Source organism: Salmo salar, chromosome 29, assembly GCF_965601325.2.
Source record: "Salmo salar chromosome 29, fSalSal1, whole genome shotgun sequence".
NCBI lineage: Eukaryota > Metazoa > Chordata > Actinopteri > Salmoniformes > Salmonidae > Salmo > Salmo salar.
In genome coordinates this window covers 17245178-17257563 of record NC_138319.1, presented here as the reverse complement: position 1 = coordinate 17257563, position 12386 = coordinate 17245178, and the positions used below count along the sequence as shown (strand labels likewise).

General features: G+C 41.7%; 1 protein-coding gene across 4 annotated transcripts in view; it reads left to right on the top strand.

The window, feature by feature from the left end:
* The window catches only part of arhgap21a (Rho GTPase activating protein 21a), a 103235-nt gene that overhangs the window by 49591 nt on the left and 41258 nt on the right, over window positions 1–12386 (top strand). For all 4 annotated transcript variants that reach the window (XM_082970711.1, XM_082970709.1, XM_082970710.1 and 1 more), the window contains exon 4: window positions 1468–1489. In XM_082970711.1, coding sequence (XP_082826837.1) covers window positions 1468–1489 — 22 coding nt within the window. The remainder of the gene's footprint in view (window positions 1–1467; window positions 1490–12386) is intronic.

The following is a 12386-nucleotide window of genomic DNA, read 5'->3' as shown; positions in this document are numbered from 1 at the left end:
ATGCCGCCATCTGATTGTTTCAAGCCATGTTTTAAATTTTTTTTTTTTTAAGGTATTTACTGTTAGCCAACCACCTGTCTCCATTTGGGATTTTTCTAACAATCAATACATTTGTAGAAGTGTTTTGTGTTTATGTTTGCAAGTGTATTTTGACACGCTTTTCACTGTGTTAAGAGATCTTACACAGAGCACTTATTCTCTGTCCGGTTGGATCTTGCTATGGCACTGCCATTTAAATTCAAAGCTGAAGCACTCCGTCCTAGATGCTGCAGAGTTGTATCCAGCCGTACCGGTGCAAAGGCCCTCCCTTGTGGCACTGTACTGTGTTGGCCTATTTTCTTCTTTCAAGTAGAATTGGGATGCTTTATGTTTCTGTATAATCACAGTTCAACTCTTATCTGGAAAAACGGAAACTTAACTTCATTGAGAGTTTATTGGTTCTCAGTGCATTAAGAAATAAAAAGCAATATGTCTCCATCAGTAACAGTTGCCACGTGGTCGTAATGCCCATTTCAAATGCTCCCAGAAATGGCATTAGAGCTGGCAAGGCCAAGTCTTGTCCAGCTTTTAGCTGAGGCTTTCTAATTCCCTTCTTACAGTAAGATGCAGCTAAGAGCTTCTGGGAAAAACTCAAATTAAAATGTCAACATTAGATTTCAGAGTGATTTTAGACAAAGTCTTTACTAACATAAAATAAACCCTGTAACTTTGTAGAAATTTGATCTTTATGAAATTCACAGAATTCCATGATTATATTTTATTTAACTAGGCAAATTCTTATTTTACAATGACTACCTAGGAACAGTGGGTTAACTGCCTTGTTCAGGGGCAGAACGGCTGATTTTTACCTTGTCAGCCCAGGGATTCGATCTAGCAACCTTTCGGTTACTGGCCCAACGCTCTAACCTCTAGGCTACCTTCCGCCCCTATCATGTATTCTAATTACTTTTCGGAGCTCTTGAGTATTCACAGTCCCAGTCTTTCTGAAACTGGGTTAACTTGAAGAGGGTCAGCCAGTCTTATAGGATCGCCAAGGGAAACTCGGGAGTCTTAAAAAATATGTGGAGAACATATGTGTTGCTGCGGTGTTACGGGATTAGAACACTCATGTGGGTGTTTTGAACCCGCACTTGAAGGAAATTAAGTATTTAAGCTTGAAGGATATCAGATAAAAACAAACAAATCTAAAGTAGCTTTTTCTAATCAAAGTTTTCAGTGACGGCGACGCGTAGAATAACTCCGCCTTCGTCCCTTGTCACGTTTGTTTGAATCTACTTTAATGTTGCATATTGTGGCTTATTGCATATTGTGTCAATTAGTCTTGTTTAATGACAGTGAAAGCCATTTTCTCTTTTCTTCCAGAGTACAACACTCAATCACTTTATCTTCATTGAGGAAAACCCCAGATAAAATGTGAATGCAAAATGTGAATGCAAAAAATGTCTGACTATCTTTTCTCTCTTCTAGGATGAAGACAATGGCAGTCGAGGTAAGTGGACAGCTGTATATCAAGTTCTTGTTGAATTTATAACTCTACTCCCTCTAGACTTTGAATAGAACATCTATAAAAGACTGATAGTCACTGATCAGCAAGCAAGCTTCATCTCTTCAGTGTTACACATGGTCACTCACAAACCATTCAGATACACCTTCCCATTCAACAACAGCATTTTGCAACGTCACAAAACACTGCACTCTTGAATGCACTTCGTCCCTCACTGTATCAACGAAGTGTCACGCCCTGCTCTTACACAGGCAAAAATCTCCAGCAGCCACTGCACCACTCACTCTGGCTCCTGACCAATCCTAGACAGGTGTTTGGTTACTCTAGTGTGGTGCACTCTGAGAATTGCAGTGAGATCACATTCCTAGTACTCAGTGGCGTGATAACAGCAGATCTCTCAAGCTAGATTGAAACCTGCAATTGATGTAGTAGGGCCAGTGTACTGTTATTCACTCTCCCTTTAATTCCTTAAATGTCACGACAAGAGGAATCAGATTAAAAGGAAGTAGAAAATCATCTTAATGCTTGTTTAACCTTCACTGCTTCAAATGAATCAGTGGTGAACCAGTTCAGCATAGAAAATAACCAGTTTCAAGTAGGACTGGTGATTGATCAAGTAGTTTATAACCAAATGTGATCCGTCAATCAGCTTTCCCAATGGTCTGTATCTTTGTTGAGCTATACAAAATCCATCAATACGGTCTGAACAGTATTCTTTATAGCGGTTAAATATGATTATAAACCTGGTGGTTCGAGCCTTGAATGCTGATTGGCTGAAAGTTGTGGTATATCAGACCGTATACCACGGGTATGACAAAACATTTATTTAACTATTCCAGTTACATTGGTAACCAATTTATAATAGCAATATGATACCTCTGGGGTTTGTGGTATGTGGCCAATATACCACGGCTAAAGCTGGGGGTACACTACATGGTTTTGGCCACGATTTAGCTGTCCCAGATAAGTATTTGATATCAGAAAAAATCCACATGTCATTGCCAACTCGGGGTGCACGGCTGTCACCGACGCACATTTAATGTGAGCGAGTCAAAGACGCAATCTGATGGCTACCAATCTCGTCTTTGAGCAGGCCCAGACGTCCCGTTATTTAACATTTTTTATTTTATCGCCACAAAATCTGAAATGCTCTTGTGTGAGATGTGCAACGACAAGTTTTGAGAATGGGGATCAGCGATATCCAATGAGAGCTCGCCAGAGAAGAAGCCAGTGAGACCATGAAGTTGTTTCACATCACCCAGAATGTGTAGACTCTCCAGCAGGTGCGAACACTACTACTAGTATGTGTTGTACTTACGTTTAACCAAAGATGGTGTCAAATCGTTACAGCTCTGAAGTTCACAAGCACTGTTATTCAATAAAAAATGTCAGCTAGATGTTTCAACTCTGTATGGCGAGTGTGAATGTCTGACTGAATGTTTTGAGGCTGCTTTGAGCCACAGCTCGTAGCTACGTTACAATCTAATCACCTTGTTTTCGTCAGACAGTGTGGTATGGAGAATCCTCACGACCAAGTGACGAATCTTGTAGTGTGTGACCCCCTCCCGTCTGTGTCACATTGTTTAGTGTGTGCACCACTACGTTGGCAACACAACAAAACTTCAGGGAAGATGGCCGTTTAATGTGAGAGACTCGACCATGTTAGGATTTTTAAAGTCATGTAGTGTCCACCCAGCTTAAGGGCTGTATTCAGGCAGCCCTTTGTTACATTACAGCCTTATTCTAAAATGGATTAAATTAATATTTTTCCTCATCTACACACAATACCCCATAATGATAAAGAAAATTTGGCCAATTTAAAAAATAAATCAATTAGAAATGCCTTATTTATATAAGTATTCAGACCCTTTGCTATGAGACTCGAAATTGAGTTCACGTGCATCCTGTTTCCATTGATCATCCTTGAACACAGTGGCCTCCATCATTCTTGAATGGAAGAAATTTGGAACCACCAAGAATCTTCCTATAGCTGGCCTCCCGCCCAAACGGAGCAATCGGGGGTGAAGGGCCTCAGTCAGGTAGGTAACCAAGTACACGATGGTCACTCTGACAGAGCTCCAGAGTTCCTCTGTGGAGATGGGAGAACCTTCCAGAAGGACAACCATCTCTGCAGGACTCCACCAATCAGGACTTTATGGTAGTGTCCAGACGAAAGCCATGCCTCAGTAAAAGGCACATGACAGCCCGCTTGGAATTTGCCAAAAGGCACCTAAAGGACAAGATTCTCTGGTCTGCTCATCACCTGGCCAATACCATCCCTGTGGTGAAGCATGGTAGTGGCAGCTGTGGGAATGTTTTTCAGCAGTAGGGACTGGGAGACTAGTCAAGATCGAGGGAAAGATGAACGGAGCAAAGTACAGGGAGATCCTTGATGAAAACCTGCTCCAGAGCGCTCAGGACCTCCGTTGGAGCGAAGGTTCACCTTCCAACAGGACAACGACCCTAAGCACACAGCCAAGACAATACAGGAGTGGCTTCAGGACAAGTCTATGAATGTCCTTGAGTTGCCCGGACTTGAACCGATCAACCATCTCTGGAGTGACCTGAAAATAGCTGTGCAGCAACGCTCCCCATCCAACCTGACAGAGCTTGAGGCTCTACAGCGAAGAATGGGAGAAACTCCCCAAATACAGGTGTGCCAAGCTTGTAGCGTCATACCCTGGAAGACTGTAAACGCTGCCAAAGGTGCTTCAACAACTGAGTAGAGGGTCTGAATACTTATGTCTATTTAATATTTAAGTTTTTTTTATTTTAATACATTTGCAAAAATGTCTATAATCCTGTTTTTTGCTTTGTCGTTATGGGGTATTGTGTGTAGATTGGGGGGGGGCGATTTAATACATTTTAGAATCAGGCTGTAACTCAGTAAAATGTGGAAAAAGGTGAAGGGGTCTGAATACTTTCCGAATGCACTGTACCGCACCCCCTCGGGCCTTATTACTTAAATATACTGTGATGGCTTGAGTCTGCATTTGAGCTAGATAGACAGACAGAGATCAATAGCAGCTGCAGTCTATAAAGCTGCAGGTAGAAGCTCTTTTCTGCAGTAAGCTTGTCAATGTTGTAGCTTTGTGTAGTGCGTGAGCTTGGCAAGTCCTTCCTATCCCACAGTGCATCCGGTCCTCCCCCCCATGTCTGGGAGCGCTGCAGCGTGACAGCGGGGATGCAGAGTCCCATCTGATCTGCAGCTCCCGGAAATGCACGACTGTGCAACGAGTACACACACATTGTATTGCGCAGTGTACACACATACATACAGCACACACAAACTAAATCAGTAACACTCACGCACACATCACAGGCTTCTCATCCATATAAAGATATCAATCATTGTTTATGTTGCACTTTTGATTGGGGTGCTGCACAATGTGACTGCTACCATTAGTTACAAGTAACGTTCCACTACTCTACCATAAAGGCTGTTTAGGCTACAGTACTGAAGGTGCGATCGCCAGTGGACAAGGCATAATCTCTGCTTCCTCTTTGAACTGGCATGGCATCAATACTGTGCCCTTCTGTGCTGCAGTGGAAATGCAACTTTTTCACAGACAAAATCAACCTTATTGATTTCGTTTTCATTTTTTTGTAGTACATTACCAACATCACTATTTCATGTGTTGAGTACAGAACAGATTTCATGACCTGGGAGTGATCTGTTTTTTCTTGTTCTTGATAGTGATCCAAGTTATGATCCAGAGGATAGTTATGATCAGGGGTTGGAACTGTTTCATTTTTCAAGGAACACAAACGGAACCATGAACGAAAGGGATCCATTCTGTCCCTGAACAGAACTGTTATTTTAAAGCATAGGAACTGGTTAACAATGTTCTTTTATGTTCCAGGCATTTTTTTCCAGTCCCACCAAAAAATGCAACAAAGCGCCTATGCAAAGCCCTCACTCTGATCCTCAGAAACATATTCCAGTGTCTGCCTGCAGAAGCGAGGTTTGGCAGGTCATGTTTTGGAGGACGTGTGACTCGTCCTTCACCTCCCTAGCTCGTTGGGGAGTTGCAGCGATGAGACAAGATCAAAATTGGGGAGGAAAAAAAGGGGGTAAAATAGATTTTTTTAAATTTTTATTGAATAATAATAATAATAATGTGGCCCTTTTTATAATGTACACTTATGTACACTACCGTTCAAAAGTTTGGGGTCACTTAGAAATGTCCCTGTTTTTTGAAAGAAAAGCGCTTTTTTTGGTCCATTTGAAATAACATCAAATTGATCAGAAATGCAGTGTAGACATTGTAAATGACTATTGTAGCTGGAAACGGCTTATTTTTAATTGAATATCCTCATAGGCGTGCAGAGGCCTATTATCAGCAACCATCACTCCTGTGTTCCAATGGCACGTTGTGTTAACTAATCCAAGTTCATCATTTTAAAAGGCTAATTGATCATTAGAAACCCTTTTGCAGTTATGTTAGCACAGCTGAAAACTGTTTTTCTGATTAAAGAAGCAATAAGTAGTAGGGATGACAGGGATATTGGCTGCCTTTTAGACTAGTTTGTGGGTTCAATTACAGGCTCAATATGGCCAGAAACAAAGACCTTTCTTCTGAAACTCGTCAGTCTATTCTGACGAGAAATGAAGGCTATTCCATGCGAGAAATTGACAAACTGAAGATCTCGTACAATGCTGTGTACTCCTCAAAAACATAGGTTTGTTGTAACATTTAAACTTCAAACATGTTTTAAATGTTTTGTGGCTGAATGCAACATTGCTGTATTTTGCACTCAAAAGATATTGCGGTTAAGTAGCCAGCCTAGGCTACTGCTCAAATGTTGCTGTAGTAGGCCTACATGTTTCTCCTTTGCATGGTGTTTTGTTTTTTGGATATTCGTTATCAAGTTTTAAAAACCGAAGCTAGGACTGTAGCATGAGTCTCTACACTTTCCCTCTGCTGCGCTCTATAACGGGTCACACGAAAGCACTGCAACTGAAGTTGAATTCAGATGCGAGCGCATCGGGCTGTAGTTTCATAAAGTATATGACTAAACTGTTGACTCATTTATACTCGCTTGTGTGTCCTATTCGGTCCGCTGGCCTTGTGTTTGACAGATGTGCGTTAGCCTATTAACCACGTTATGACTGGCTTGTGATCATTGTCCTTGCATTCCCAGCGTTAGTTACAGTTGCCCGTTTTTGTTCAAAATATTGAGTCATTGAAATTGAAACAGTGCATCCCGAATGGGTGGAGGCAGCAAACAATGGGTGCATTTGTAAATTGCCTCCAGTGTGTCAGAGTGCACTCTGGGTCGTTCATAAATTCAGAGCGTTGTCAGATTCTGTTCATAAATTCAGAGCACACACTGACACAAATGAGAGAACACCTCACTCTGACCATTTTACTAGCCCTAGGAGAGCTGGTTAGGCTGTTTTCATGTTATCTAGAGTCTTAGTGACTAAATGTGCTGCTGCCAACAATTGAATAACTTTTTTTGTCAATGTTTACTGACACCGGTCATATTCAGCGGGTGTTGCGCGTTCGTAAATTAATCAGTTATGCTACGCTCTGGCACACAATTTACAAACGCACACAATGTACCAGGCCAGCTGTGATTTACAACCTGATGGCAATATTTTTTGGACAACCAAGAAATGTATTGGTGAATTATATTAATCATGCATTGAACTGCATCCATCTATTCTGACAACAACAATGCCTTACTGTACGTCATGGAATTTTTGGTCAATTATAACCGATTTTTTTTAAACCTCTTATGAAGTTGGTTTTGAAGCATAAACTGGGAATTTGATATTTTTTACTGTTATGATTGTCTGTTTCATGACTGCAAAGTAGTTAAAACGCTGTCAGTTCTACTTTAAGCCTGTATCCTCTCTCACTCTGGTGGAAAAAGTACTCATATGTCATAATTGAGTAAAAGTAAAGATACATTAATAGAAAATGGCTCAAGTAAAAGTGAAATACTACTTGAGTAAAAGTCCTAAAGTATTTGCTCTTAAATATACTTAAGTATCAAAAGTAAATGTAATTGTTAAAATATACTTAGTATAAGAAATTTAAGCAAACCAGACGCTACAACTTTCTTTTTTTTATTTCTTATTTACGGATAGCCAGGGGCAGACTCCAATACATAATTTACAAACGAAGCATTTGTGTTTAGTGAGTTGCCAGATCACAGGCAGTAGGGATGACCAGGGATATTATCTTGATAAGTGTGTGAATTGGACCATTTTCCTGTCCTGCTAAGCATTTGAAATGTAACGACTACTTTTGAGTTTTAGGAAAAATGTATGGAGTAAAAAGTACATTATTTTACTTAGGAATATAGTAGAGTAAAAGTTGTCAAAAATATAAAGTACAGATACCCCAAAAAACGACGTATTTTTACTTAAGTACTTTACACCACTGCTCACTATACCCACCGGCAAAATTTTGGTTGCATATTGCGCCATAGGCTTCACTTGTCTGTCTGTCACGCATGTAAACTACTAGCTTGCCTGCTTTGTCCCCACTTATTGGTGAAGTAACTTAATGAGCTAAATGTTTTTTTTTTTTTAACGGTTGATTTCACTGGTTAAAAAAGGAATAGAGCCTCCCAAGTGGCACAGCGGTCTAAGGTGTCACTACAGACCCGGGTTCGATCCTACCAATTGGATATCACGAGAAAAGGGGTAAAATAACAATTAAAAAAGGAACAATATAAGCCTGTACTTGCTGGTCGGAACAGTGGAATGGAATGCAACAGTGTGTTTCTGTTCAGAATGAAAAGATTGGAAAATAATTTTGGTTACAACCCCTGGTTATGGTATGACTGGACAAGTGAAGTGATGAGCAGAGAGGGAGGGAACAGTCCGCTCATGAGCAGGCAGATTCTGGTCTTACAAAAGGGAAATTGAGCAGCGAAGAGAATTCCTGTAAGCATCTTGTTGGCCTTCTCCGTGTCGCATTCCGCAGGCTCGGCACGGGGCCCGAAACATAAAACACACAGAGCCCCCACTGTGACATCAGGAAATCCTTAGGGATATTGTGCGTGTGTCTGTTTCTATGCGTGTGCACCCACATATGCATATACCATTCATCACTCCGCAATTGAAGATGAGTAACGTTCCCTCCTGCCTAATGCCCCCTTGGTCCGGGTCCTGTAAATCCTCTTATGTTTCATACCACGATTGTAAATGGTAGCAACGTTGAGTCCTGTTCTGTAACAGTTTAGATTTTCCCTGCAAGATTCACAAATGTTAAATGTTACTTCATGTAAGACTCGGTTTCGCAAGACTCTCCCTCTCAGCTTTCCTGCCACAAGCTTTCTCTAAGATCGACTGGACCTCAGTATGAAGTGGTGATATTCTTGTTTGGTTTCATCCTCAGTACTTCAATATGATATATTTCTCCTCCGTCTATCTACTGGTAGGGTCCCACTATATTGCGCTTTCAGATCAGCAGCTAAGTGTATTAGATTGGACACAGGCAGGAAAGACACTTTAAGGTATTGAGATCCATCCACAGTTTTTCCTCGTTCAGTCCTAGACAGCCCTTTTAGCCTGTATCATGCGGTCCCATATTCCCTCCAGAGCAGCAGTGGAGTTTATTTGCTTGACTTTGGGCCAATGTGTGATGAGGCTGTCGCTGTTTGGATAGAGGGGGCCTGCTCCGCTCGCCTCACCCCATGTTGACTATCTGGGTGTTGCCGCTGGAACCCCTTCAAACCCCAGGAACGCGCGCGCGCACACACACACACACACACACACACACACACACACACACACACACACACACACACACACACACTGCCTGCCTGCCTGCCTGCCTGCCTGCCTGCCTGCCTGCCTGCCTGCCTGCCTGCCTGCCTGCCTGCCTGCCTGCCTGCCTGCCTGCCTGCCTGCCTGCCTGCCTGCCTGCCTGCCTGCCTGCCTGCCTGCCTGCCTGCCTGCTTGCTTGGGATCGAGGAATCTCGACACAATCTAAACATGCAGACGGGAAGTGTGTGTGTATTTGTGGAATTGTGTTTAGAAGTGTTGATGTCTGTTTGTTGCTTTTCACAATGATTGTATACATATCGAACGGCTGTTATTTCAAATAGTCTTCTAACTCGTTTCCTCTCTCTGGCTCTTTTTTCCCCCGTTCGGTCTTTCTCTCTCTGGCTGTGTATTTTACTTAGCTGTTGAAGAGGACTATACACATGAGATATATTGTATTATGCTTGTGAAGCTGTGGTACTTCGGGGACGAAAAAGCGCTCCAGAAACATAAAAATCTACATCTGTTAAAATATTTGTTTTTTTTTGTTCTGTGTGAAAGTCTTCACAGGAGATGTCCAATTTTTATTTCATTTTTGGCAGATTTTGGTCGGCCTCCATAAAGATTGCAGAGGGAGCAATAGCACAAGCAAGTAGAATTCCCCAATATTCTCTGGTGGGCCTTAAAACCCCCAACCTTCCTTAGCGAAGTTCCATCCAGCTTACTCTTCCCTTAAAGCAGTGGTCACCAACCTTTTATTGAGTCAAGATCACTTTCGGAGTCAAAAAAGCAAGCCAAGGTCTACTGCTATTTATTTTTATTTTTACATGACTTCAAAAATGTAAGCCTATGCAACATTAACCTAATAAAAACTGTTCTGTCAGAATGAGGTTTGTGCAGTAGGCGTAATACATTATCACAACATATTGGCTATGCTTGGCCTGACAATATCGCACCACATTATTGATGCCTCATGCACAAATTCATGTTGTTCCTATTACCAGAGAAAATGTAATATGCCTTGATATTAAAATAGACACGATGAGCTGCTAATAATGAAAATGCAGGTCTATCGATACACTTGGCTAATGGCTACTCATTCGCTGCAGCTGCTGTGCTGGTAGTAGCACAAGTGGAAGTAGGGAGAAGCACGTTTTGTGTTGTAATTAAAAAACAGTGACCGTGCTGAATAAAAACTTAAACATGAACTCGCTCATAAAAATAGTAGCTCTTTGCTGTATTCATTGACCGTCTCTCTCTGGTCATGGCTTTAAAAGTTATGAAATCTCACGTAGGCTAGAATCAAACTTTGCTCTGGGGTCCGGTCGTGGACGCTTTAGGCACAGTGATTTGAGCTATCCGATTTGCCAGCACAATAGGAGCACTTTATTTGGCTCTCCTGGCCAAGTTTGTCCTTTCATACACTTTGCCTACCCGGTGCGCAAGGCGTTTGAATCAAGGGCACCTAATACCAACAGCGCAAGATGAATATAAGAAAATAATAGGAGTGCAAGGCTTTATCGTTGGCTTTTCTCCAGAAGTGTTTGGTGGTTGACTAGCAATGCCTTGAAGATCAACTATTTTGCGGTCGACCGGTTGGTGACCACTGCCTTAGAGCAACAGAAGACTTCTCACACACTTCCACCCTAGTGTTCTGGATGCCATGTTTCTTGGACATAACGTCCTCCCCAGGGGTTGTTCCTATAGAGCCAGCAGAGTTTGCTTGGTAGATTCCAGATTCACTTTTGTGAGTAGACTCTTCATTACTCTGTTATTTTTCAGTAAATCCAGGATACTGTGGTCCAGTATTTTATTGGGGGATGCATATTGTATAACTCACTCTTAAAAATGCTAGATTTCTTGGTTTTTGTTATGTCAAGATCAATGGCAGGTCAGAATCTCAAAGAAGCACATGCACATCTGTTTGTTAGGTAAGAAAGTCAAAAAAATAATCCTTTGGCCAATGTCAGGATCAACAGCAGTGGCACACACGCACACATACTTTATAGTATACGCAGTTGCCCCCTGCATGCTTTCCTGTCTATTGTGGAAAAACACCAGGTTGGCATTGTCACTAGCCATGATTAGTTGACTAGCAGACAGATGTAGAGAAATTTCAGACAAGTCACAGTACTGCAGACCTTCCAACCTGCATGCATGTTGCATACCATGCACACAGAGGTCAAAGTACGCTGGTATGAAAAACGACCCTAAAATTCACAAATAGGCTTCTATTGGCAAATTGTGGTTGGAGCTGAGCCAATGTCAGCTCTCCACTTCGTCCGTTGATATACCACTGGTGTGTGAGGAAAAAGGTTAGGGAAAATGGAGAACAAACTATTTTACAAATACTTTCCAAAATGGTATGTTCGTCAAGTACATAACGGAGCACTTTATTTGAAAGTAGTTCTTTCTCCATTTTCCCTAACCTTTTTGGGTTGCTGGATCGAATCCCCGAGCCGACAAGGTAGTTAACCCACTGTTCTCCGGTAAGCCGTCATTGTAAATAAGAATTTGTTCTTAACTGACTTGCCTAGTTAAATAAAAAAGTAAAAAATATTTATAAAAAATATATATAGAATTACCACTATTTTTGCTAAAGACGTCTACATACATAGGTTCGGTTTTCCCCTAGCAGAACTCTCCTAGGTGAAGTGAACGTCTGTGCTCGCATACTCCCTTAAAATCCCTTTGCTTGGAAAAGGAGAAAAAAACTGCAATAGTACTGTTTGTCCCTCTTGAGACACTATAGCAAAAGTTAACTTCCTTAAAATAGTCACAATTAGGACCTCCTGAGTGGCGCAGTGGTCTAAGGCACTGCATCGCAGTTGCTAGCTGTGCCACTAGAGTTCCTGGTTCGAGTCCAGGCTCTGTCGCAGCCAGCCGCAACCGGGATACACAAGGGGCGGAGCACAATTGGCCCAGCGTCGTCCGGGTTTATTTTATTTAACCAGGTAGGCCAGTTGAGAACAAGTTCTCATTTACAACTGCGACAAAAACAACAGTTATACATAAACAAACGTACAGTCAATAACACAAAAGAAAATAAAACTAGAAAAATATATGTACAGTGTGTGCAAATGTAGGGAGGTAGGCAATAAATAGGCCCTAGAGGTGAAAATAAATTACAATTTAGCATTAATACTGGAGTGATAG